General features: G+C 39.9%; 1 protein-coding gene across 1 annotated transcript; it reads left to right on the plus strand.

The window, feature by feature from the left end:
- Positions 1-890: 890 nt before the first annotated feature.
- On the plus strand, positions 891-26752 carry crhr2 (corticotropin releasing hormone receptor 2). Its single transcript, XM_028427507.1, has 12 exons — positions 891-1011; positions 1112-1231; positions 17352-17437; positions 18205-18311; positions 20098-20215; positions 20297-20450; positions 22452-22512; positions 22597-22669; positions 23091-23176; positions 24977-25112; positions 25608-25649; positions 26125-26752. The coding sequence occupies exons 1-12, from the start codon at positions 891-893 to the stop codon at positions 26263-26265; spliced, it is 1245 nt and encodes a 414-aa protein (XP_028283308.1). The 3' UTR covers positions 26266-26752.
- Positions 26753-27776: the final 1024 nt, after the last annotated feature.

A 27776-nucleotide genomic window follows, 5' to 3' on the forward strand; every position in this document is an offset into this window, starting at 1 on the left:
TGTAATTTGCTTTCATGAATTACATTAAGATTTAAAATGTTGTATAATAAAGGGCATGAGTGACAGGCAGCTGCAACTCGATATAAACTCATAAGCCTCTGCCCTTTCATCTCAGCTCCACTCACACTTCACCTATTTGGATTAGAAAGACTCGGATGGTGCAAAATGGCTCTTTAGAAACCTATGGGTGATGTCACACAGTGGCGTTTTTCTTTTCTTAAAAAAAAAAAAAGAAATCAACAATACAATCCACCTGCCCTTCACATGTGCTTTACATCTTTAGGTTGCTTGACTTTTATTTTGAAAAATATGACAAAAGCTTCTTTGTGCTCTTGTGATATGAATACTTGACTCATGCATGAGAGTATAAATTAATTGTAAATGATGGATTTCTTCAATTATGGCAACTAGGCCAGCTAATAAAAACATTAAACCCTATATATTACATTGAGCTATATAAAAATGTTAACTATATTTTCTTTTGATCATTTTTTAATTGTTTTAAATTTCTCAGGGAACACCAGCAGTCATCAACAGGTAGGTCTGCTGTGTATTTCATTGTAGAAGTTTTCCCCTCACACTGTGCCATGAATGCATCTTCTCTTTTTTTACCTCCATAAATAACCATGACAGGTGGTTGGCAGGTGTGAAATGTCAGAGTAACAAAGCCCGTGATGCCCTCGGTGTGTCGGCTGCCTTTCACGTGGATGGATGAGCGGAAACGCCGCGCCTCTGATTGGCCGGGCAGGAGCGCGCTGCCGGGGCTCTCCACTTGTCATTACTGTTGCTCCGCTTCACATGCCCACATGAGCACCGCTGGGCTCACTGCGCCCGTCTCCTCTCGGACTTGAATTTAAATCTCAGATCATCAAAGAGCGGCGTCTCGCACTATGGATGCTACCATGTATGAGATCATCTTTGGAGAGCTCGGGGACCTGAACTGTAGTTTGATTGAAGCGTTCCAAGACACTTTTTTGGAAAACGCATCATTGTCACTGCTGAGCACTGAAGGTAAGCTGGAAGTGTTTCTTTCTTTTCATTTTTTTTTCCAGCTCTGTTGAAAGTGGGAAGTTAAAAGCCTTCGTTTTACGTCGTTTTTTTTCCTCCTAAGGTTTTTATTGCAATGCCACAACCGATGAAATTGGAACCTGCTGGCCGCGGAGCAGCACCGGGAGGATTGTAGAGAGACCCTGCCCGGAGTACATCAATGGAGTGAAGTACAACACAACCAGTAAGACATTCCTGCCTTGATTAAAAGTTCCATTGCATGCATTAGATTGTGACACTGTGAAGGATTTTGTGCAGTCTAATCATGAACAAATAGACTGAGTAACTGAATTTTATTGATGGAAACAATGAAATCCTCCAGCTTTATTATTTCCAGTGTATGAATTTTTGTTTGTTCACACATGTTCTAAAAAAGCAAGTAAAGCAACACAATGCTGCACAAACAGCACGGCAATGAAAAGGTGTGCTGAGAACAGCATCTTAAAGGAATATTCCGCTTAACTTTGAAATATGAGGCTTTTGTCATGTGACAACTCAGCTTGATTTACTGCTTTAAGATAGATTTAGACTTTACTTTACATGGATGTTGTATCACGTTAATATCCCACTTTAGCTATACAGTGAAGAAAAAACATGTCAGCACTGCTCTAAGAAATCTACTGTTAGGCTATACACCTATAAGAAACCCAGAGGTTGTGTGAACAAGCAGCTTAATATCTCTTCAGCTGTTGTGACAGCACCCTCTAGTGGCCATAGTAGTTACGACAGGTGGAAGGTGGTCGAGGTAGATCGATGGCCCAACACAGTGCCTGTTAATGTAACCGTGACGACCTTAAAGTAATGACTACTCATTTTGAATTTCAAGGACTCTTTTAACCAAATAGATGTGAAGTCAGTCATAGATGCAAATTTTAATGGATTCATTAAATCTTCATACTATAATGTATAATGCAGTAAAGAGCTTTAAACAGCATAAACTGATGAAACTCCCCCTGAAATTGAAACTTTGAGGTTTGATGGGAGTGGACTGTCATTTCTCTGTTTTCATTGTCATGCTGTCGCTAAGCCTTAGAGCTACAAAGACACCTGCACTGTCTGAAGTTCCCAACAACACGTCTGACTTATTGATTCACACCATGTGCGATAAAGCCTTGTTTTAATCAGCAGGCTTGACAGTTTAAAAAACTGTATCAGCCAACAGTTTTGTTGAGAGCTGAGAGCAGCACATCACAACTCTCTCCACCACACACCAACACTGTCCCATTATGTAACCCCTGTATTAATCACACGACTTGTGCAATTGTTGCCATGCAGAAAACAAGCAGCACTGAAATAACACCGCAAAATACTTCCTGTAAATCATCCATATGCGTTCAGAGGCGGCCCGAGGCTGGATTTTTCATTTAGCATAGTTCTTATCTTTATAATAGACTCGAGTGCACGGACACTACCCACTAACCCCCTTATGCACACACACACACTCCTCGCCTGCCTGTCACCTCTTCCTGCATTGATTCAGCTTTTGCTCTGCTGGTGCTTATTATTACTTGGACATGCCTGGTTGTGTGCTCCACCTGAGGTGCAAAGCGTGGCGATTAGCCATGACAACACACCTCATCTCATGTAATCTTTAATTTGATAGCACCCTTGTCGATCAATAAAATCTCTCTGACATGACGAGGATCAGATATCGTGGCTATATTTAGACAGTAATTGAAGTGTATGGGCTGCCACTGGAGTATAATAGCATTTTCTAGGTGTGGCAGGTTAGGTTATAAAAATACTGTGTTGCAATATGAATCACAGAAAAACAAATAATAATAACAAAGCTTTGAGGAAAATTAAATGCAGTGCAGTTTAGAGGTGAACTTTGTTTTTAACATACATTAGTATTGATTTGTTACACGGTTACTATGCTTGTGTCTGTAATAGGTTCATAAATGTGTAATTTCAGCTGTGTGTGAACAAATCCTTTTATTTTAGTTGAACCAGTAGTGGCTGCATTCATTAAAATATTCCAGAGAGTATAAAACACTTCAGAAGTATTAGAAAGAATGTTCAGTTTATCTACAGACGTACTTTTGTAGTCATAAAACATGTATGACAATGAATATTTTAGATTGTTTCACACATTTATTACTTCACACTGTATGTCTTTGGTCCCATGTTACCCTGCAGAGACTGCAATCATGCTTTACCTCCCAATGATCACTTAGAATACAGGAATTCTAACAGAATTACAGATCACTGTAGGTGCTCTTGTGTAGGATGTGTAGGAACATTACAGTCTACACAGATCACAGCAGTGATGCATATAAGCACACAGCTATAGGACCTCTAAGTGGCATGTTTACACATCGCATGCTGTAGCCTTAACATGCACATTTTAAGGGTCAAATAGCTCACAGAAACATGTATTAAGTCTGAATGCCTTCACATCTCAACTCTGATGCACATGTGTATTAGTATTTCCCCTGTGACAGCCTATTTTTATGTATGCTTAAGCCAAGATCAGAGAAAATCTGAAAGTTATGAGATATTTAATTAATTTGTTAGACGTTACTGAGGTGCGACTGCTGTGAGCATGCTTGAACCTGCACAGGGAGACCCCCAATGGATTTCAAGTCCAACGCCTTCACAGCTAAATTTAGAGGCCAGTGAAAAAGGTTCAGGCACTAATAATAATTCAACTAATTATTAACTGCTTTGTTTAACTACCTCTGCTTCCACGTGCACATCAACAGGTCCTTATCTTAACAGATTAATATGTAAACATGTGACTGAATGTTTCATTGACATTCCATTTTGCCCTGTGTCAAGTTCAAGCACATTAGTGCAAACACAGCAGTATATATGAGAGGCACAGCCAAGAAGCCATTATGAAACACTTTAATTGCATAATAGATGCCTAAAACATTGCATCCTTGCATATTCTTTTTACCACAACCGTGACATGACTCCAGAGACCAATGAGTGAGGTGAGGATTTTCATCCTGCTGGCAGCACTAACTGAGGAAAAAAAATCACAAAATGGGTCATACTAAGAATAGAAATAGGCCTTAACATCCTGTGACCAGGTGTTAATTAAAACAGTGCAGTAACTGACAGATCCTCCCAAAAAAAACTACAATAATAATTTGTGAAGTCACAGCACAGTGATGTGTAAAGAGCAGCACTGAGTGAGATGTGTTTTGAGTCACTTGGCCTATAGGACTAACAATAGATTCCATTCCATGTCTCAGACATTTTATGCTACAGTCCTAGTTATTACAACTGCATGACCCAAGATGGGCTGCTGTTGCATATCAAGGATGATCTGTAGTGTCCTGTATTCTGTGCTTCTGAACCCTTGAAGGAAGCTATCGGAGTCTGTTCTTTTCGTTGTGGTACTTTCACATGAATAAGTCTAATGTCAGCAAAATGTTACAATTGTCTTACAAAAAATGGGTGTTTTCACAGATTTTTAACAAGCCAGTTTAGGTAAGCGGTTAGAACTTCTTTTCTATTTCTTTAAGCATATATAAATATTAATGTGTGCGCTGAGTGGCTTAAGAGCTTTATGCATTTTTAAACCTTCCTGGGTTCCTGGTTTTATGTGTGCCATATATTCAATTCTGTGGTACATGAAATGAACATCACCACAGAGTTAGGCAAGAGTGGTTAGAAGTGTTTTTTAAGTCATTCATTGGCTTTGTTTTTATCCCATGATGTGCGTTGTGTCAAGCCTCAGGCAGGACAAGATGTATAGGAGTAGATGGATGTGTTCATCATACCACATCTGTGTGACCGGTGTGCTTTCTTTGTTCACTTGAACTCAGACTGTAAATATAATTATTCCCTGAATCACAGCTCTTCTTTTTTTTGGCAAGTCACCTCATCCCTGTGTGTTTTTGTCCAATCTCACGGGGGAAATATCCTGTCGGCACATAATGTACTTTTCTATTCAACACAACTAGTCAAGACAGCTGTTTGTACAATAGAACCTTATTGATTCTCTTATCAGGATTAATAAAGTCCAAACCGTATCAGTACCGGAGTGTGTGTGTGTGTGTGTGTGTGTGTGCGGTTTGGAGGGGAGAGTGAAGCTGATGTGGTGATGCAGAATGGGGATACAGCCTGTCATTTTGTATTAAAATCTGTGAGTCTGTGCAACTTTACATCGTCTTTCAAAGGAAAACACGACATACAATGGAGCAGTGAACAAACACAGCTGGCATCACCATTAAATATTAAATAATAAGGCTTTTAGGGAATATATAGGGTTTTTTAATTGCTGTGGAGGTCATGTTGTCTTCTAAAGGACCAGTATGCAGGATTTAGTGACATCTAGTGGTGAAGTTGAACATTGCAATAAACTAAACGGCTTAAAGGCAACCTTCTTAGGGTTTAGGCACATAGATTCTAATGAGATATAGCTGTGATACTAGTTTATGGTGACAGCAGCAAGAAGCAGTCTGATTGGCTAAGGCTAGCCCCTGACGGACATGATATCCAAATACCTGGCAAGCGTTCCCCCCCCACTGTTTCAAAGAGCAATTTCTCTAGTAGTACTCGGGATTGATTTCAACATGGGCTTGACCTTGATTGGCCTTTTTGTAGTGGCCAATCAAGGAATTGCATCTTTTGGCTCCTCTGTGTTGAATCCTTTTACCCCAGGAGGTTGTCACTTTTGTTGGCTTGGAGGATCTCCCAGTGTAGATAATGACAACCCTTTTTGTAGCAACAGATGATACCTCTAAACACACACTATTTATTTCCCCATGATGTTTGAAAAAGCTGCAAACACCTTCACAAAAGTGTCGTCTCACCTCTGAGAAAACATGTGGGTCTTAATAAATAGGAGATGTTGATAGAGGACAAACCGGTGGGCACAAATCTTAAGATTCTTCAGAGTTACAGCTGTTAATAAGCATTGTAAATCCATCCACTTGTCCACAGCATAACCTTATGACACACTATTGTTTACCACTAAAGTTAAATGGCAGTTAGAGTGAGTGTAGTGTTATGTAGCTGCTCCTTGTTGCTAGCCTTCTATGTCCTCAGCATTGGAGAAAGTGTAAACAGATATAGAGGATCAATAATTATATATTTGGAAGTTGCCAAACCACATAGCGTATTATTTTAGACCCTCGTTCTACTGATTGTAGGATAAGGGGCTAAAACTACTGACTGTGGAGTTCCCTGACAATTATGTGTCTCTGGTTGCCATAGCTTGTGCCATTTTTCCCTTGCTGAATCCAGTGATTGCACCACAGGTCTCCTCCCCCCAGACACCTTTGATCCACTTCTCCACAGTGACACCGGGTAAGGGGTTAGTTAGTCGGTATATTCAGGTTAGAAAGTGTAACAAATGTTTCACCTGCCATTGCACGCCAGGACCCCTGGGTGTGGGTCCAATCAGCATCAGCCCCATCTGGCTGCACTCACCATCTACACACGTAGCACTGTACTGTACAAAAGCTGTCCCTCTTATAATGATGGATGTTATTGTTGAAAAATGAGCTTTTGAGTTTTTATTCTCTAGATTTAAAATGTTTTCAACTCTAGCATCTTATTATGGAAGTCCTATTCCTTATACTTCCATTGATATCAGTGAAGTGTTTGTGTCTTGGTAAGGCTTAATCTTTTGTATGTGTCTTTTTCACCACTGCCTCCCTACTTTATTCCAAATTGGCTTTTTCACACCTCTAAACTCAGAGGATGGCAAAGCCTGCTTGTAAAGAAAGCCTTAAATTGTCAGTAAGGGTAACAGTTCTGTCAGTGGTGCCCATGTGATGGGAACTAACCTTTAGTTTTCTCTTTTGTGGTGATGCCTCTCCTTACTTGTCTGAATATATATAGCTTTTGTGATATTTTATATTCACTTTGTATTTATTGTGGCCAAAATAATTGTAAATAACAGCTGAGGTGAATATCTGGTTCCTTTCTTTCTAAAAAAAAAACTGTCTTAGGGCAAAGAAAACCCAACATCACGATATATTAGCTTCAATAACACTACTAAGACCTCAGGTAAGGTTTTTGAATGTAGCAAGCTATTTAGCCCATGCTCACCAGGACAACACAATATGAGGTCAGTGTTTCAGTTCTTGAAAATAGAACATGTGTGCATCTTTCTGCAGCTGTATGTTTAAGGGGGTGGGACGTGTCACTATGGTAGTTTAAAAATGGTGACCGCATAATGGTAACATGCAAAATGTGTTTCATGTTCTGAATGCAGACGCCATGTTTTTTAACCTGGGACCAGTAGCTCCCATGAGGGGCTGGCTGGATGGTCACCCAGGAGTGTAGGGATCCAGTCTTCAAGGTTTGAGGCTCATTTATAACTTTTGGGTTTAGTTAAGGTGAGGCAAAAGAGACAAAAACATATTTTCAACTGACTGCAGCAATAAGCTTTCCTTATATTACCAATGCCACATAAAGGGTCAAAGGCCACATAAATACGTAATGCAATTAAATAGTTTGAGTTCAGTGAGCCTTGCATGCTGTGGCTTGCTGTTAACCTGACAGGGATAAAGTACTTATAAAATGTGACAGCATGCGTTTCACTTCTAGTGGGATGATACATCATCATTACCCAGACATGTTCTCCTCCTGCATTTGACTTGTTGGTTTCTCTTAAGGCCAGAGACTTAGGCACACAGCTCTATTGAGTCTATTGCAGTTGTGAAGGGTGAGCGCTTGACAGCAAACTGGCAGGCAAGTGTTTGCCTCTGCGGTTAAACCTAATGTGTCAGAAGAATGGAGGGAAACTGCAAAGCTTAGGAGATGCAGCTGTGAGTCAAATATTACTCAGTGTTTCTTCCTCAGGCTCTGTTGGCCTATCTGCTTCAGTGGTTATTACTCAAGGCTTTTTAAGATGAGATTCAGTGCTCCCTGCTAAACATGAGGAGATAAACTGACAACTACCCAACCCCCCTTTCATAGCAGTTGTTCATGGTGTGATAAGATGTGCAGTGAAGCTACTTATCTGAATCTCTGGTTCACTTTTTATCTCTTTGTTTAATGAAATGATCTAAATGAGATGTTAAATTAGTAAGTCACCATCACAGAGCTATGGCTGCCCCTGTTCTTTGTCCTTGGTTTTAAATATTAGACATTAAGGTTGTACAAATAATAAATAGAGCATTACATAAAACACAAAAGGCCTAATTATAATGTGAAGTAAAAATAAAAACATAAAATACATAAAACTTTGCACTGAACAATTCCTCCTGCCTCTGACCCTGTTCTCCAGATGGGGCTATAAACTTCATTTCATGCTGTGACCCCCAGCAGCCTTCCACATCTGTTTTGTTATGAAGATAAATAAAGAACATCTTCAGTGAGAGGAAGAATTGTAGGTGTTATGCAGCTCTTTCTCTCTCAGGCAGTTGCACCTGACTGACTTCAAATCACAAACAAAACCTGCCCCCCCCCTCCACATAAAAATTCCTTTCACTTTAAATTCTCTTCTGTAAAATAATCACCCTGTCAGAAACTATACAAGGACAAAATATGTGTTCCTTTGGTTCTTTTATTGATCTCATACCCCAACAGCCCAGTAGGAAAATTGTAGAATACATTTTAGCCTATTGACAAGAAGAAAAAATGTCAATAACCTCTGATCACATGTGATAGAACACTCTGCACTCTGACAAAAATAACTGCCAGGGTCAAATCAAGTGGAAACGAGACTATGAGAACCAACGGCAACATGAGGCTGGTAAGGCTGCACTAAATACTAATATCAACATGATGGTATGATCAAAGATGCTTGGATGATTATTTGGGTGGTAGCTGATCATGAAATCAGTTCAAACCAATGTGCCCAATGTTTTCATATGATATGCTGAACAATCAAAGATGTTTTATTTATTGATTCATTTTGGGTCCCCACTAGCTTCAATAGGCCACAATAAACAACAATATATAACAACCACATGATAAAAATAAATAATCAGCTGCACAATTATTACACAAAACATGTTGAATATCCAAAAGGTATACATAACTTCATGTTGCCTTGCCTTCTTGTGACTGTACCAGCCTTGTGATGCATGCCTGGTAAAGTAGTTATGATGATTCCTGCTATTGATTAAACACCTTTGGAACTTTCAGTCCTTCACCATTAGCCATCTTAAGGTGGTGTGAGTGTCTGTGACATTTCAAGCCAATTCGTGTAGCTTTCTTTTGGACTAACTGAAGTTTGCCTTGATCTTTATTGGATGCACGTGACCATACAGCCGGACAGTAATCTATGTGGGTGCAAATGATTGGGAAGCTGAAACAATGGATTGCTTCACCTGATAATGACATTATAATTTATCCAAATCTGCTTCTTACCTATGTTATTTATACTTTTTTTGAGTATTGTTGTAAAATTGTACAGCTATAGGTTTTATTTGAATGTCTGTTTTGGATTGTATGTTCACTGGAGATTGAAATTGGCTCCTTGTTTAGGAATGGTTTTGTGTCTGCTTGCAGTGAAAGATGCTGGTTGCTGTGTTTGCAGTGTGGATTTACACATCAAAGTGAGCCAGCTGCTACTCGGGTGAATAGCTCCTGCTACCAGAGAGCTTTTAGACTAACCCCATATGTCTTTTGTTGGTTGGCTCAGTGGAGGTTGGGCAGTGCTTGTGTGGTTAGTTGGTCCATGAGGCAGTTTCAAGAAGCCGATTCTTTCTTTTAATGTGCAGCAGCGTTTGTGCAACTGCATCTCCAACTGCCAGCTCTGCTGTCAGCCATAAGAGAAAGAGCATGACACTGAGGCCAAAAGTCGGACTGTGAGATTTTCTACTTGGACAGATTTTCTGTGTTGTTGCCTTTAGTTAGAATCATTATGTTTTCTGCTATCCAGCCATCATTTCTGCACACATTAGTTCTGTTCCTAAGACAGAATATGTTTTAAAATCTACAGTGTAAGCAGGTGGCTAATTTTGTCAGCAGAAGTGTGTCAGTAACATTTCTGTACAAGCCTGTGTGCAGTGCAAGTCTGCATGACACAGAAAAAGACGTGTGGCTCTCCCTTGGGTGGTTCCCTTTATAGAAGCCATGAGAGCGCATTGCCTTAACAGAGGAGACATAATACAAAACATATATTCAGTACAGTTTGTTGAATGTAAACATTTTGTACATGCATCACCAAGTAAATGCTCCTGGAATAAATCAAATGATGATAGTGACTGTAGTGATCCTGCATCTTTATGACTTTGCTCTGAGACACCCCACATACTGTGACATTCCAGCACTCTCAATAACAATAAGCTTGTGCCCTTAGCATCGCATGCATTGAGAGGCTGGATTGTGAGCTCTGCTGCTGCTGCTGCCTGCGTTTGTTGCAGCTTGATGTGTTTAATCTACTTGCCTCTTCTCTGTGGTGCAGGTGGACCAGCACCTTTAGGCCTGGTTTACAGACTTGTGTCACTGACAGTGTGCAGCTAATCGGGCTGCCTCATTGTGTCCCTGCACAGACCCATCCATCCATCCATGTGCCTCAGGATGTTTAGGGAACTCTTTGTTGCCATTAGACATGCCTCCTACCTCCACTGACTCACCACTACACACCACTCACATACCTGAGATATTGCACATATATATGCTAATAAGGCAGACATACAGAATTCTGGCACAGAGATTTATTTTCCATGTTTCTCTCATTCCTGATTATCTTTGAAAAAATTGATATGTATGTATGGAAATACATATGAAATACAGGGATGCATCTCATCTCACCGTGTCTGATGTATGCATACATTTTTGAGACGTATTTTAGGTTATCCTCACTGTGTGCTGATAATGCCAGCGAGCCAGGGACTTTGTTTTGCTCTGAAAAGGATCAGCACCTCTGACAAAATGTATAACAGAACGAATGTGACAAGGATGAGACAGTAGTTTTTGTTTTTTTTCCTGTAAAGTTGTTTGCCTGCCATGTTGTGTTTGATCAAAGTTGGGCCACAAGTCCTTGGGAACAGCTGCATTACCATGCAGTCATTCTGACATGTTAGTGTTGACACGTTAGGCTGACTGGAGATTAACGTTTTATGATGTGAACCACAGGTCAGCTGGGTCAAGTAAAGCGAGTCTGTGAAGCAAGAGGACTTCTGACTTTTATATATGATCTAATTCCATGTTAATAAGTCACAGGTATTTTCCTCTGTTGCTGACATATTATTTGAGAGGCACAAGGAGAAGAAGAAAAAGAAATTTGCCCTTTGAAAAGGACACCTTTGCATAAAAGAAAGGAAAAAAGAGGCCAGGTCAAGTCAGTGACACACACATAGCAGAAAAGAACAGACTTTCACCCTGACAATGCAAAAAAAAGAAAAAAAGATGACCTAAAAGCTTATGGTATTACAAAACAGCTCCAGACAAATATCAAAGATTTAGTGCATCCTGGTGATGTTTCAGCTCATAGATTAACCCACTTCTGTGAGAATATTATTTTCTTTTCCCTTCAAATTACAAGATCAGATGGTTTGTATAACTAAAATGAAAACCTAGTTAGTCAGCACAGTGGTGCTGTGTGACTGTGTGGCCCACACCACAGCCCTGTGTAGGATTCAGTGTGCCTAAGACAATAGATGGATGCATAACAAAAGCATTGCAAATACATCTGAATGAAAATAACACCTGCTAATGCACTCCTGTATTAATACGCTGTTTTTAAAAACAGATCAAAATCAATGCAGGCGTCACTACGGTTTGTTTGATTCCACGCATTCCTTGTCAAAACAAAAAAGAACATGGCAGCTGCTCGCCTCAAGCAGACATGAGACGCAGCAGACGTCTGGTATGTTCACTTTTCTGCTCTCTCACTTTAGATATAAGTGACATCATCGAATCAGACCTCCTTCCCTGTCCAGAGATGGGTTTTTATTTTTCTAGCTCATACATCATTAAAAGCTAATTAACAACCCAGCTTTAATGCATCAAGGTGTGAGGCTGTTAAACTTCTTGATGTTGTATCTAGGCCTGTTTAGAGGCAGAGGTCTGTGATCATAGATGAAAGATCCTCAATACTTAGGCCAAATTTCACATCCCTGCAGACAAAAACAAAGAGGACTGCAGACACCACAGCCATTAATGCACATTACATTGTCTGGAGGAGCATATAGTACACGGCTGCGTTGGTGACAGATTGTGCAAGTATGGGCAGCGACAGAAGCTTTTTACACAGCTCCACTTCAAACTCTGTATCGCTTTTTAAGCCTGTCCTCACCAGAAAAACATGACACATGATTGATATTTCAGCCCTTGAAAACAGAACATGTGAGCGTATTGCTCAGGTCGGATTTTTCTGTGTTCATGGGGATGGGGACTCGCTCAGTGGTAGCTAAAATGGCAACCATGCAAGACCAGTTTACAAGTTTAAGTGTATTTAATTTCATAAATGTGTGTGTTCTGAGGTGCCCAACCCTTCCACTGTTTTAATCCCTAATCTTAATCTGTCATCTATTATGCCAAATTCAGCCAAGATTAAAACTGCCTTACTGTAGGCAGAAATGAAACTTGTCAGGGGGGACTCGTACCTGGACTGTATGGGTCCCATGTGTCAATGACGTCGGGGAATACGATCATGTGTAGCATGTAATAATGTGTCGTCTCTGGCGGATGTAGTATTATGGACGTGTTGGACTTGTTATTTAGCATGTGCAGTTGGTGCTTGTGTAACTTCACAGTAACTTAGATTGCCATGCATATTGGTGGATATTTATAATGCCCCTTCTGCAGGTCCTAGAGCATCTAAGATGTTTTTAGAAGTAGGGTAGAGTCACTAATATCTAATCATTTGTCAGACCTTAAGTTATTAAGATGCCTTGGACCTGTATAGCTCCACTTTTATGAAATGACTTGGTAGACACACCATTTAGTAGTCTTTATGACCTCTTTATATCCTCAGTTGGCCTCCTTCCTGGGTGTGTGTGATATGATGGGTTTGCTCTAGTACCTGCTGCCTAAATTAAATATCCATTTTCACTGAGGTGTGAGATTCTGCTATCATGGTATGGCCTAGAAATTACATTTCCTATGGCTTGAAGGAAATTCTGCCGTACCCGGGCTCAGGTGTGCGCAGCAGAGCTCATGAGCTGCTTTGATCACTCAGTTTTGAGATATTACCGTCTTTCATCTTCACCACAATTTGAAACTCATCCAAATAAAGGGCTTTAGTTTTACTGACTACTTCACAAAACAACTGAAACAAGCGGGTAATTTGTGATCCAGCAGCATGGTCCTTTTGAGGAGGCGTAACAAGCATGTCATATTCTTTGTTTGAATCCCTCCCTGAGGAAATCAGCGTCCTGACACATAAGTAACAGGAGACTAAAGATAGACAGGATGACAAACGAAATCATAGAGCAATCAAATTGCAGAAAAAAGAAAGGCAGGCTTACACAACCTTTAAGTGAAAAATGTTGTAATGTTCCGGTGGCATCGATGCAGGTCTCACGGTTGGTGAAACACCACAACGATCAGCTGAAAGAAACAAGCGCAGTAGGGAAGACAGATTATTTTTCTTATTCTACTTCAGAGTAGTTCTACAAATTCCTTACAAGTTTATTTTGTTATATCCATTAATTAAACACCATTCATATATCAATCCACAAAACCCAAAATGATGTCAAAGTTTCTTTACTCATAAACTTTAGCAAAACTAGTGTCCGATCTTCTAATCCTGGTTTAATCACATGGCGTTCGTTCATCCCAGAAAAGCAAGTAGGCTGGCAGCAGGGGTTGGCACCGTTAGCACAAAGTACACCAGTTGGGGATTTGCACATTTCCTCAATCTTCTTCTGCATGTTTATGCCAGAAGAGTGTGGTCAGTGCCGGGTTGCTTACAGCGTTGTTCACACCTCGAATGGCCGCTTCATCCTCCACCCTATTACTAGAATGAGTCATTTGGTGATTTTTATTTTATCCGTGTGAATATAACACACTGAAAGAATGTGAGGAGATTTAGTGTGCAATGCACAGATGGTTAGTCAAAAATGTGTTCTTCCTGCACCAGTGCTTTGAATTAGTCCTGCCTCAATGGAATAGCTCAGGGACAAACCTCACAACCTGCTCCCCTTCCTCTGTGTCTGCACCGTCACAGCTTGTTTCACAAACACACTATGATATTTGCCTGAAGAGACTCCGACCTTTATCTGGAAGGCACTTTGTGCTAGTGTAATATTAGTTTAGACTACTTAGAGGTGCTATATTAAATTAGTATATATGCTTGCATATGCATATTGGTGATTAAGAAGAAGTGGCAGCTATGACATTAGCAGTGTCCCAACTGAAGGGCTTCATCCTCCAACAGACACAGTCTGTGGCGGCCTGTACGTCATTGGCTGCAGGCATAGCCCACAAAGGTCAATGGTTGTTAGATGGGACAGTCCAGTCTGTGGAAGAAGTTCCGTTTATCCTCCTGTTGCCTAGCAACCTGTCGCTAATATTTACATTCAAACATTTACGTTTTGACCAGAAGAGTTCAGCTTGTGGACTCCACTGTAAAAAGAGTTCACACCAGTTAACCCTGGGATTAGTTGATTCCAATAAGGATCCACCAGAGTTATCCTTCAAGAAATGAATGAATGTGGCATGAATGCATTTGTTGGCCACATTTAGAGGTGCCTTAAAAATGGGACAGTCCTGTCCTGCCACAGTGACACAGTCGGTCTAGGAATCCATCCTTTAAGGGATCCAACCCATCTATTGGAACATGTGTTTTCAACAGCACTCCAGGTTGCTATAGGAGCAGCACATCAATAGAAACTCGAGGTCTTTCACAGACCAGACTGTCTCTTTGATAACTGGTAGTGCGACCTTTGTAGGCGGCACCTTATAATGCACAGCACCTCTATAGATGCCTTATAGATGGAAAGAAACTGTGTTAAAGAGAATCAGCTCTAACATTATTTTTTTTAACTACAAGAAGAAATAAGTCACTGAAATGCCTGTGTCAGATTATAACCACTTGTCACTAATGATGAGCAGACATAACAATGATAAGTGTTGGAGGACTGGTAAGGGATGTTACTAGCCTAGCGTCGACCTCCTGCTGTGCTTCTGCTTCAGTACATACACACAAAAGTGTTCCGGAGCAGTGATGAGTATTTTGTGGTAATAATCATGGTGGTAGGGAGACGTGATGTGTTCTTATGGATCATTTCATCTAACCTGAAGTCCCTTGATTAAAATGCAGAACATACTGTAAGCTCCAAACACACACGCACACACACAAATTCCTAAACCTGTAAAACCCTTTTGCTTATTTGTTATCTATACTTGTTATATGTCTTTATCTATGTTGTCTCATACAATCCTGATATAAACAAACACACACTTTTCTATGAAACTGAAGCCAAGCTTAGCTTACGCCGCCTGCATAAACCTGTGCAATAATTGAAAGCTTTTTTGATGGTGATTTTTAACTTTGTGGGCCCACGTCTTTCATAAAGCAGTTATGAGTCATAGCTAATGGGTTTTTTAATTGGTGACATAAACAAACGTTAGCAGATCGTTATCCTCGCTATTTTAATATCAGAGTACATAATATTGTTGGTGTGTACGTTTCATGCTTCACAATCAGCCATCAGATAAAAAGCTGCAGATGGTAATAAATCTAAAATTCAAGTGTAAACAATAATATAACATGACTAAAATATGAATGTAGAGAAAATGGTGTATTAAAAAAAACACACACACTTTTCCCAAAACAAGTTGTTTCACTGCCTAAGAGAAAAGAAAGTTACTGCAGACTTTGTATAGACCAACTTGTAAACAACCATATGTTGTTTGTGATATGCCTGATTCTCTCATGAGGATGTAAACCGTGAATGAAATCCTCTGCAGCTCATTTCCATACAACACAATGAATGTAAAATGATTTTTTTTGGCATTGCCTGGTGTGTGAAAGAACTTGGCTTCATTGTTTGAGGTTGTGTTTGTTTCATATATGGCTGCACTCACTTCCTGTCTATCCACCATGGTGAAGAAAGACTGCAGCTTTAGGTTGAATCAACACCTCTCTCTCTCTCTGTCTGACCGCTGTGTTGCATTACCTGCAGGGGGTTTCTATTTTTCCCCGAAACGCAGTGTGAACAGCAATCAATTCCACAGTGGTTCCAAATGCATGTCATTTATCACTTTTATGCAGCAAAAAGAAGTATTACCCTCTAAGAAATCATGCTCTCAGGCCTGTTTGCCTTGATGCTCTATCCTACATCATACATTCTGTAAGGACACACATGATCAATGAACACGTTGAGCCAGTTTTCAGGTTAGTGAGCTTGAGAATGTATTGCAAACACTGTTGTACTGAGCTGAATGATTGCTCAAACAGTTGAGAACGGGGATTTTCCCTGATGAAAAGCACCATGTATAATCACAACACAGTCACTAAAGCTTAAAGTCAGCTTCTTTTAAAGGATCTATCTTCTTTGTATTTGTCTCTAGTTTCCGCTTTCATCTTTCAAAAAGCAAAAACATGTCACATTATATAACATTATTGTGAATGCAAAAGATTATTTCTCTGCTGCCGCCACAGCTTCAAAAGGCCGCCCGCTGTCGGCACTTCCGAGCTGGATGGTTCTCTAACTTAAATTGCTTTGTTGTTAACAAGAATCATTGAGTCAATATGAGTAAATATGAGAGTGTGAAGACCTCTAATCCCCGAAAACAAACATAATTATTCATTTATCCATTCAGCAAGTTATTACCAGCGCCTGAGGACGGGAAATATTATTTGGGAGTTGATAGGTGCCGAAACTGAGGATAGTATCAATCAGACAGTGATGGAAAATTTAATTCACACTATTAAAGAACAAACAAAATAAGTTCCATTTGTCTTGAGAGGAGAGTGAAATGAATTAAAAGTCAGTCATGATAAAATAGAAGAAAATAACCTTTAGACGTTGATTGCTGCTGTGTTTCCACCTTCCACTTTCTTTGCTATTAAAGAGATAAAGAAGCCGCTGAATGCAGAAGGAGGAAGTTCAAAATGAAAATTTCAGTTCAAAGTTGATTATAGGAAGTGGGTTTTAAAAGATATGCAAATAAAATGACAGGGTAAGAGGCTTTGCATTTCCTTCCCATGAATAAAAATGCGTGTTGCTGGATTGGTATTCTGTGCCACAGTCACATGAATATTACCAGAGGTGCTCAACTTTGAACTGAGCTCTGAAAAAAAAATGACAGTGATGTTTTAGCTTACCTACTTATGCCAGCACCTCACTGTAACCTTGCAAAAAGGAAAAAAAAAAAAACGTCTGTGCATTTGAATCATTGACCCTGTGTCTTTGAAATCTGTAAGTATAGGTATTAAGCAGTGTTTCCAGCCGTGCTGCAGCTAATTGTTTTCTCAACTCTTTGCCTTGCAGGGAGCGCTTACAGGGAATGCATGGATAATGGGACATGGGCACTGAAGAGCAATTACTCCAACTGTGAGCCCATTTTGGAGGAGAAGGTTAGTGATGCAAGAGCAACCCCTCCGTCCTTCATTCTCTAAGCAGGCAGTGTGTTAACGGCCTCAGATAAAAATACACAACGCAGACTCTCATCATATTACGCTAATATTTTGATTGCTTAATGCTTATTGAGCTGCAGTTTCTTTTATGGTGTAGTGAAATTGAGCGTTCAGGATATAAACACTGACTGGTCTGTGTCTCCGTACGTGAAGCCTAAAGGCACACTGTACAGGCGATGTATTGTGTGTAAGGAGTTTTGGCCTGGTTACCTCACATCAATTCTCCCGATTATGTGTATTTCTAGGTCTTGCTCTATTTTCCTGGATAATTATAAGACATGTGAAGTGTGTCAATGACATTTGCTTTCTCTCCCTTTAGTTAAAACAAGGAAGCCAAGATAGGCAGAGAAGAGAGGTCAACTTTGAATCATTGTTATTGTTTGCATTGAAGTATTGCGTATTGAGTAAAAATCTCATCCAAGCACACAGTAGAATATGTTATTGCTTCATGACAGAGCAGGGATTGTATGCATCAGTAAAAAAACATACTGCTGCCAACCTGTGTTTGTTTGCTCTAATGTAGCATTGTCACAACATAAGTATGCAATTATGATCCCCGAACATGTACTGCATACAAAAATATACAAGTTAGGCAGCTATTTTAATGCAAGCAGACATTAGTCAGGATGTTTTGATGTGTTTCTATTTCTATTTATCGATATGTTGTCGCAGAGATAAATAAATGATTTAACATGTTGTCTTTCCAGAGGAAATATCCAATGCATTACAAAATAGCGCTGATCATCAACTACCTAGGCCACTGTATCTCTGTGGGAGCGCTAGTCGTGGCCTTCATTCTCTTCTTGTGCTTAAGGCAAGTACAGAAATAGTGCCTTTCTAAATGTGCTCTATATGCATGAGACCCCATAGAAGACAATCAGTGAAATTCATGTCACATCCTCAGACTGCTTATCATTAACTCGCTTATGTCAAATGAATATATCTCTGTACTTCAGCTCATCTGGAGCACTCAGCCAAAGAACGGCCTCATGTCTATTTTCCAGCACTTTCTCCCTCTTCTTCTAGGCAGTTGTACCTCTTTGCATACCCTAGTTCAGATAAACACAGACACAGACACACACACACACACACTCCTACATCTGCTATGAAAGAACAGGACAAACACTAAAAAGCCTCAGCTGTTCTGTGTGCTTATTCGATCCATGTGGGCTTCTGAGAGCAAATGCTGACCAAAATAGTTCAATTCTGCTCTGAGATGAACAGTTGATATTTGGCAGCATGTGCAAGAACATTTTAACCAGCATGTTAAAACTTGCACAAATAAAGCTTTCAGTAATTCTCAGAAGCATGACGACCCAGCATGTCCACATCATCAGCTTCTCTGATATCCTTTGATGTTATGGTACACAGTAATATGACCACAAAAGACAGGAAATACACGCACACTCTAATTAGACACTGTATGCCTAAATTATGCAGTGATGTATACACTAATGCTGAAGACCCAAAATATTGCCTAAACCTCATTAAACCTAATTACACTCTAATTAGACATGTGAAATGTAACCTCATGTGGCTCAGCTGCAAAGGTGTAGATTAGCTTTTGACATTCATGGGGACCTAAGATTTCAAGAACTCTCTTGCACTCACTGTCTCACATGTGTTTTGGTGCTGCCAACCAACGTAGCTCCACAAGTGACAGCAGGGGAAGGCACAGCCAATCGCATGTGTGTTAGGGTAGGACCAGAGCCCTTGATATAACCCAGTCAGAATCAGAATATCAAGGGCTTTAGGACCAACAACAGGAGGATATCTATTGGTAGGATGGCAGAAAAGAACCTAATTTAACCCTTCCTGCACCCAATGATAATCTGAGGGGATTAAATTGGGGACAATTTAGTAATCGCTGGACATTGGTGGGGACGCATGGTCCCCTCCACCCATGCTAAAACTACGCCATTGCACATGGTGCAGTTTTCAAGTGACCCTTTCAGAGAGTGAAACTGTTACATAAAGGCCAAATAAATGTTTTCTCCTCTGAGTTTATCTGACTAGCTCCTGACATATAATATGCCATCTGTGCTGTTTAATGAAGCCACAAGTGGCCCATGTACTTTAGGTAGCATTATGTGTGGTTTCCAATTACATCATAATTTGGTGATACGGGTAGAATAATGCTGTAATTTATTTTAAATTAATGGAATTTGGACTGCATGATTTAGGTGTAACTCCCTTGCCATCTATTTTCTCCCGTTTGGTCTAAATGATGAAAAGTATTATGAATGTGTCTCATAAAACAAAGCAGCAGCCATACATTTTCCTCATTGTTATTAAGTAATCTTTTGATAATTGTCTGTGCAGCTGTGGGTAAACTATGAACAGGAATGCTAATAGCTAACTTGGCGTATACATTTAATCCTGAATGATTGTTCTGAACAGACTTCATGTCAGCTTCCACAGGCTGTTAGTGTGCTGCAGGAGTCTGCAATGAATGCCCAGAAAACTGATGAACAGTCTAAAAGCCAATGAGCTAGAAAACCATTCCAGCAGTCTAACCAGCACATATGTTCATTTTTCTTCAAATACACAGTTTTCATAGCATCATAATGAAATAAACCTCCTTTTTGCTTTTGCTTCAGGAGCATACGATGTCTTCGAAACATAATCCATTGGAATTTAATCACCACCTTTATACTGAGGAATGTTATGTGGTTTTTACTTCAGCTGATTGACCATAATATACACGAAAGCAACGAGGTAACAGCAGCAACATGTGCCACAAATGTCTTTTTTGTTTCCGTTTAATGATGATAATGTTTTTGTTGTTGTTATTTTCAGCCTTGGTGCCGATTAATTACGACAATATACAACTACTTTGTGGTGACGAACTTCTTCTGGATGTTTGTTGAAGGATGCTACCTTCACACAGCCATCGTAATGACTTACTCCACTGATAAGCTAAGAAAGTGGGTGTTCCTCTTCATTGGCTGGTGTAAGTATGTATGGCTGCTTTATTTGTATTACATACACATGGACAAGCTTTACATAATGCATTAAAGGTAGAGAAAGGATTATTATAAGAGTTATAATAGAACCACTGGTGTGTTTGAAAGTCGCAACCAGTTACCAATCCAAGGTCAGTGTCGTGCAGTGTACTTACAGTACATACATCAGTTTCATAAATGTACTTAACTGTAACTGAATTTGCCTTTGAAAGCAAATATGCTGGGGTTCATTCGACACCATCAATCAAAGTGTTGCTACATTTGAGAATCCGAGCTCTGTGGTCAGCGGGTGAAGAGAAGGGAAAGCCTTCTTGTGCTTCAGACTCGGGATAATGGGGCCGCAGTGAAGTGTGGGAAATATGTTTTGTACTTGACTCTGAGTGAAAGAATGAGGTTTAAACCAATTATCTTTCTTCACCTCAAAAGAAAGGGTTTTGTGTATATTGGATGGAACCAACACGAGTGTCAGAATATTCATGTTCATACAAAAACATGTTTGTGTACATGCCTGAGACAAGTCTGACATTTTCTCCAGTTCTGTTTATATAATAGACTTTCTGTTCTCCGCAGGAAGGAGAAAAACAGATACTTTACTGCATGTAGGTCAGACTGAAATGACTCAACTGAGCTTTATGGACACAAAATTGGAAAATAACAAGATGACAGTTTAAAAAGGCGACAGATAGATGGCTTTACTGTAGCCTTGTTCTGTCTTTTAAACAGAAGATATTACACACATTAATCTATTTTTAATGCTCTGGCAGCATCTTTTATAATGATCAAATGTTACTTGTTTGATCAAAAATATCCACATACCCACGATTAAGTTTGGTAACAGTTATAATACTGTATGATGTGTAAAAGCAGACCCCAGGAAGGAAGAATAGTCTTTACTGTACATGGTAAGGACTGATGGGGATCCTTAAATTAACAAATAAACAAATGAAATGGGTCAAACTAAGGGTCACACTGGAATAGAAACTACAGGGTGTTTACTTCATGACATAATATTAAGCTTCTCTCCTCCCTTCAGATGAGGTACATTATGAAAGCCCAGCATGGAGTGATTAGATTTCTCATTGTGTCACTGATATAGTCTTGAGAGATTTTTAATTAGAATTCATTAGGAAATGATGGAAGTAGGGCAGATTAAATCTGTCCTCTACCCGACAGAGGCCCGATGTCAAAATAGGTTTAGATCTGTGTTCGTTCAGCTCCATTAAAGGTCGTGTCTCAGATCATTTCCCATTTAATCTGATCCACATTGTCGAGGTTGTTATGAAAACTTAACCATTTACGGTCAGCTTTCTGTCAACACTTCTGATCTGTGCATTTAAGTTAAGCCGGCGAGAAGATATTTTGCTCAATTAGATACATAGTTGGATTCCCGGCAGGGTGAAAAAGTCAAGGAGTGAAGAGTGAAAGGAGCAGCTGCTGTGTGAACTGTGATCTCTGTGACAGCAGGTGTTACAAAGGGCTTTACCATTTAACTTTTTATATTAACATGCAGTGTGAGGACGTCTTTGATGCGGCGCAGGTTCCAGACAGTTTATCAAGCAAGCGCACATGCTCTGAATGAAAGCCACGTTAAAAACGAATGAGGAGAAAACAACTAAAAAAAGAAGTGATTATATTTTATATCAGATTTTATAACAGACAAATGCTGGATCAGTTTTGTTATTTACTTTGACAAAGCGCCAGCTGCAGATAATTGCCGTGGATCCTGACTGTGTGACTCTGAAGCCTCTTCATGCTCTTTCTTTTTGTTGCTCATACTTTGTAGTGTGAGTCTATAGAATTGTTATTTCTATGGCCTCAGTCGTGGCTGTGGGCTTGTCTGTCCCTCTGTCCGTCTCACTCTTAGGATCAAAATATCTGAAGAATGCCTTGAGGGAAAGTTGACTATGAGATGGAGTAACATGATTTTGTAACAAATTTAGTAACTACATTGATTTTGCTTTCTCATTCACTTGCTGTCATTATTGTAGGTATCCCCTGTCCTATAATCGTAGCCTGGGCTATTGGAAAACTGTATTATGAAAATGAACAGTAAGTGTGCCTGCAAAAACTCTACATCATATCCTTTGAACGTGATGTTATTTCTTCACTCTGTGTATATTTTTCTATAAACAGATGTTGGTTTGGTAAAGAACCTGGGAAGTATATGGACTACATTTACCAAGGACCGGTTATTCTTGTGCTTCTGGTGAGCTGAACAAAGAGAACAAAAAAAAACTGCCTGTTAGTTTGACAACATTTCTTTAATGTAGCACACATTTTACACTGACATTAGTATTCATTACTAATGCCTCCTTGTGTGTAGGTGCAAAGTGATGAAATAATTCTGCCCTGAAATGAAAATGTTTTTATAATGAAAGCTATTCCCATGCAGCAGCTCACTGTTAGAAAGAAGTATTAATCTACTAAACCACTTTAAGGCAGCACTCCTGGTAAGAAAGCACAGAGATGAATGGGTTACATTCAGACCCCAGAAATGAGGTGTGGTCTGATGTATGCTGTCCTCTGTCCTCCTGTGTGTTCGCTGCAGATGATTGTTCCCTGTGTTTTTCATTAGTAGAAGTCATTAACGCACCACTAATTATTTCTTTGTCTCTTTTTTTCCCTAGATAAACTTTGTTTTCCTCTTCAACATAGTAAGAATTCTAATGACCAAACTAAGAGCTTCAACCACATCAGAAACGATACAGTACAGGTAGGTGGATGACTGTGTGGCCCAGAAGACGTGGAGTTTGTTTTACGCTGTGAAGAAACGCAGCATTAAAGATTCATTTTACCCTCACCATCAGTGTCAGACTTAATTCCATACAAATCAGTGAGCTGGAGCGTGCTATCAGTGAGAAGATGGAGTGTTAAAGGATTAAAGGATTCAGTGTTAACCAAATCACATCAATGCTGTGTACTGTACTCAATGATGCTTTTCTTGGCATGTCTCTTTCAGGCTATGCGGTGCAATTATTGTGTTAAATTAAAAACGGTAACTCAAATGAACCCCAAAGCCTAATTCTTTCTAATTAGTTTCATTGCTAAAATGACGACTTGCAGCAGTTCTGTGTGTGCACATTCCTCTCACCACATCTCTAGGTGTGTTAAAAATGGCGACTGTGCCACTGGTTAGATACTCTTCATCTAAACTCTTGCCCTGATTTTATTGTCTAACCTTAATCAGTTTTGTACATGCCAAATTCAACACGCCCCTTTCTCTTGCCGCCCACCCTGAAGCCATGCCTCCCAACCAGTCTGTGACTTCGGCCATCATGCACGTACCTCTCTGGTGCGCTCAGAGCAGGAAGAGAGTGACAACCAGCCAATGCTCCGCGCAGGGGCGCCTCGTAGGATTGGCTGATGTTTTTAGCATTTTATAGCTTCCACAGATGATTATTATTCTTCATTTTAAAGCGAAACTGCCGAACTAATCGGTTACTATCGGATTGTATTGTATTGTTGAAGAGAAGTTACACTAATTTAACAAAAAGTGCATCAGAATGAAATTTCCTACCCTACCTTTAACAGTGGGTAAAATCAAAACAGCTCATGGTGTCAGGGGGACACTAACCTCAGACTTCTGACAACATGTCCACTGCTTTGCTAATCCTCTGCCTCCTTACACAGACTTTATTGGTCCCATGATCAGATGACATTGGGCGATATGATCGTATGTTCCATTAACGTAAAGATAACATGTCTGACGTGTGGTGGATGTATGATCGATCAAATGTGATGTTGAATTTATGTCAGATATAAGGTTTTAAATGTATATATACCGTGGAAAGACCTGATGTGTTGTATCATACTTGAGAAAAATGAAGTTCTCCTGAGTGAGTCTGGCAGTTACAGCACTTCATGCAGGCGGTTGTTTCATTTTGTCCCAGCAGTCACCATTAGAGGTGAAAAACCTTTTATGTGTCTCGTTGTGTGTGACAAGACTCGGTGATTGAGCAATAACTGAGATGAGAGTTGTACGCAGTCCAGCTTAATGTTGCCATGTTGTGTGTCAGATCACTAAAACGGTGAGCTTGTTTGCTTGCTGTTTTTTTTAAGTGAATGTTTCTCCTGCGGGGATTATGTGCAGCGTTCAGAGTGTTTGCAGTGTCACAGCTCGGATGACTTAGGTTCAGGCTTCTTTAGGCAGCGGCTGGATTTATGGTGTTTGTTGTTTGTTGTTTCAAACATAAATGGTGGCCTCTTTGAAAATGTTTTTACCAGATTTGCATGAATAATATAAACAGTAAACTGGAGTGGACAGAGCTTTTACTTTTTATTTTCAGTTCTGTGTTTTTGGAGGGAAAATAGTGTGTCAAGCAAAACATTTTGATGAATCCTTTTATTTTAACATATATTCATGACAACACGGTGGATTATTTTTATTCATTTCAGTTTGCCTCTGACGCAGAACGGCTCTTTTCCCAGAATCAACTGACTGGGATGATATTCAAGTTCCTATTTTTGTAACTTTATAAACAAGGCTGATGACGTTCAGCTCCTGTCTTCACAGGAAAGCCGTGAAAGCAACACTCGTCTTGCTGCCTCTGCTGGGCATCACCTACATGCTCTTCTTTGTGAATCCGGGGGAGGACGACATTTCACAGATTGTTTTCATCTACTTTAACTCCTTCTTACAGTCTTTTCAGGTGAGAATGAGAACACTAACAATAGTGTGTGTGAGTGTGTGTGACAAACGCACAGTAACAAATGTGAATCATACTGATTTTCTTGTCTCGGAGTTTGAGGATGACTCTTCAGGTTATAAGGTCTTTTTGTGGGAAGATGATTCGAAGAAACATCCTGGCTGTGCTTACACACAGAACGGCCCTCCTGCCTCATGTTCAGTGCTCTCAGCTGTCAAGACCAACAGAGCCACGTGGGCATGATTTCTGCTCTGTGGCTATTTTTTTTATATCTTTCTATCTTCTATGCTTAAATGTAAGAGTGAGTGGGAGGAATAAAGGGATTTCAAACTGAGCATCTTTATAGTCAAGAACTCCTGATATGACAAGACGAGCTCCTACAATTGAGCATGTAATTTAGCTTTTTTCTTCTTATGACTGCAGAGACTAAATTATCTGATGCCTAATGAAGGTGCCCTAATACAGCTGCTTCTAACAGCGATGTGTCTCATTCTACAGGGCTTCTTTGTGTCAGTATTTTACTGCTTTCTAAATGGAGAGGTGAGTCACTGGGGTTTGGCTGTATTTATGATTTTAATTGAACTGTAAATGTGTTTTTGATGGATGATTTCAATGAAACCCCAAATGGAATTCCATAATAAATCCATATTTTTTTGTGGTATCAGGTAGATTCTTTTTTTTTAAAGGTAATGATATTCTATGCCGTTAGTGATTTCTTCACTAAGTTCTGTCATTTTTAGCTGATTAAAATAAACCAAATCACCAGAATTCCAGCTGTTTGAATGTCATTAACGCCATCATAGGAATTACACAGTTGTCAGTAATTGTGAAAAATGAAGGACCCTCATGCTTTCGCTCTCCCCCATAACCCTCAAATAATTGGAACTCACAGTTGAAGAGTTGTTTAGTTTGATCTCTAAAATTATTTAATGCATTTACAGACCATCATTGTTTTATTTCTTTATTGCACGTTTTACATTGTTGTATTTCTTAATGGATATATTCGTAATCGCAGGTGCGCTCTGCGGTGAGGAAACGATGGCACCGTTGGCAGGACAACCACGCCCTCCGAGTGAGAGTGGCACGAGCCATGTCCATCCCCACATCCCCGACCAGGATCAGCTTCCACAGCATCAAACAAACCACAGCTGTGTGACCGGCAGGACAAACCCGTAATCTCCCACAGCAGCGTCAGATGGAACAGACTTAATCTTTTTGTGTCCAGTACAGACAATAAGGTCATTTACAGAACAGTCTGATTTCCTCCTTCCAACAAGGCCACGGCGTAGGTGGCCAACGTGACTGAAGAGCCGGGCAATTTCTCTCCTGCAAGTACGTTTTTAACTACGTACACGCTCAGTAAATGGGGTTTCTGGAGGATTCTTTTTGATGTAATTTGTTGTCCATGTTTGGAGTTTTCCTGAAGATGGAAGTAAGAAGTATCTGGCATCATCATCACCACCCCTATCACATCACAGCCTTAATCTTTCAGTCTTCATATGGCTGTTATCATTCTGCTTAGAGGTTATTGCTGAGGCAGGATAATCCCACAGGATTTGCAGAAGGACATTTCAACATCTCACACACTTTTAAGCGCTGCTCTGTTGTTGCCATGAAGGAGGCTGCTGAGAATTACTTGAATGGCCGAGATACATTCATGTCTTGCAGAGACATGTATTCCATCAAAATGCAAAAATACTGAACTGCTGTGACCTCAACAGCTTTTTTTGACAGATGGAAGAGAGGCTTTGGGGAGGAGAGGGTTCACCTTAGTATAATGTTAGAAATTATTTAATTCATTTTAAAAAATAAAGAGTAAAATCAGCCACTGCGCTCTGCAATGACTATAAACAATGTCTGATTTTATATCTTAGCTTGTTTTTTTTAATCTGTGTTGTGTCTCACAGCACAGAATGTTCAGCGCTGGCTCCTCCTGATGTAAACATTGTTAAAACACCTCTTCAAAGCCTGGCTTCCTCTCAGCTCCGGCTACTTGTTTCCACAACTATTTTTAACTTCCTGTTTTTTTTAGACTTGACTTTTTCATGTCAACATAAAGAGCCGTGCGACGTGTTTGAAGCCCCTCAGGCTGCTCCTAAGTTAAAGCTCATTTCCACATGAGTGAAGATCTGATTATTTACGTTGTTTTATGGAGTGAAAGCCATCCGTAGTCATATAAAGTGATGTGTACATATGTTAAGATAAGATCATTTTATGATAAGAGTGATAAGATAAGATGAATTTCTCCTTTGGGGGACTAATAAAGAATTATCTTATCTTATCTTATCTCGTAAGTGCCATGCGTAGTTTTAACACAGAGGCACGGTGACAGCAGATTAAATTCTTCTAGCTTTATGAAACCTTTGAGCTTTTCTCGTAATCAGTGTTACAGCTAAGCTTCTGGTTCAAAAGGAGAGACGCCTGATAAAGTGAAAACCAATCGCTTCCCTAAACTCTGGCCCGGTCAGGTCAACAGGCTGCAGCCTGTAATGCCTTATACCTCTAAGGCTGCTCAACAGATACAGCCATGTATGTGTCTGGTTTAGATCACTTTGGCTCCTTTATTCTGCAAGAGGACAAAGAGCAAAGAGAAAATGTGTATTTTGAAAAGCATTTGTGTCCCTGCATCAGCTACATATCACCAGAGAGTATCAGGAATGTTTAAAA

The sequence above is a fragment of the Parambassis ranga genome, chromosome 17, assembly GCF_900634625.1.
Source record: "Parambassis ranga chromosome 17, fParRan2.1, whole genome shotgun sequence".
NCBI lineage: Eukaryota > Metazoa > Chordata > Actinopteri > Ambassidae > Parambassis > Parambassis ranga.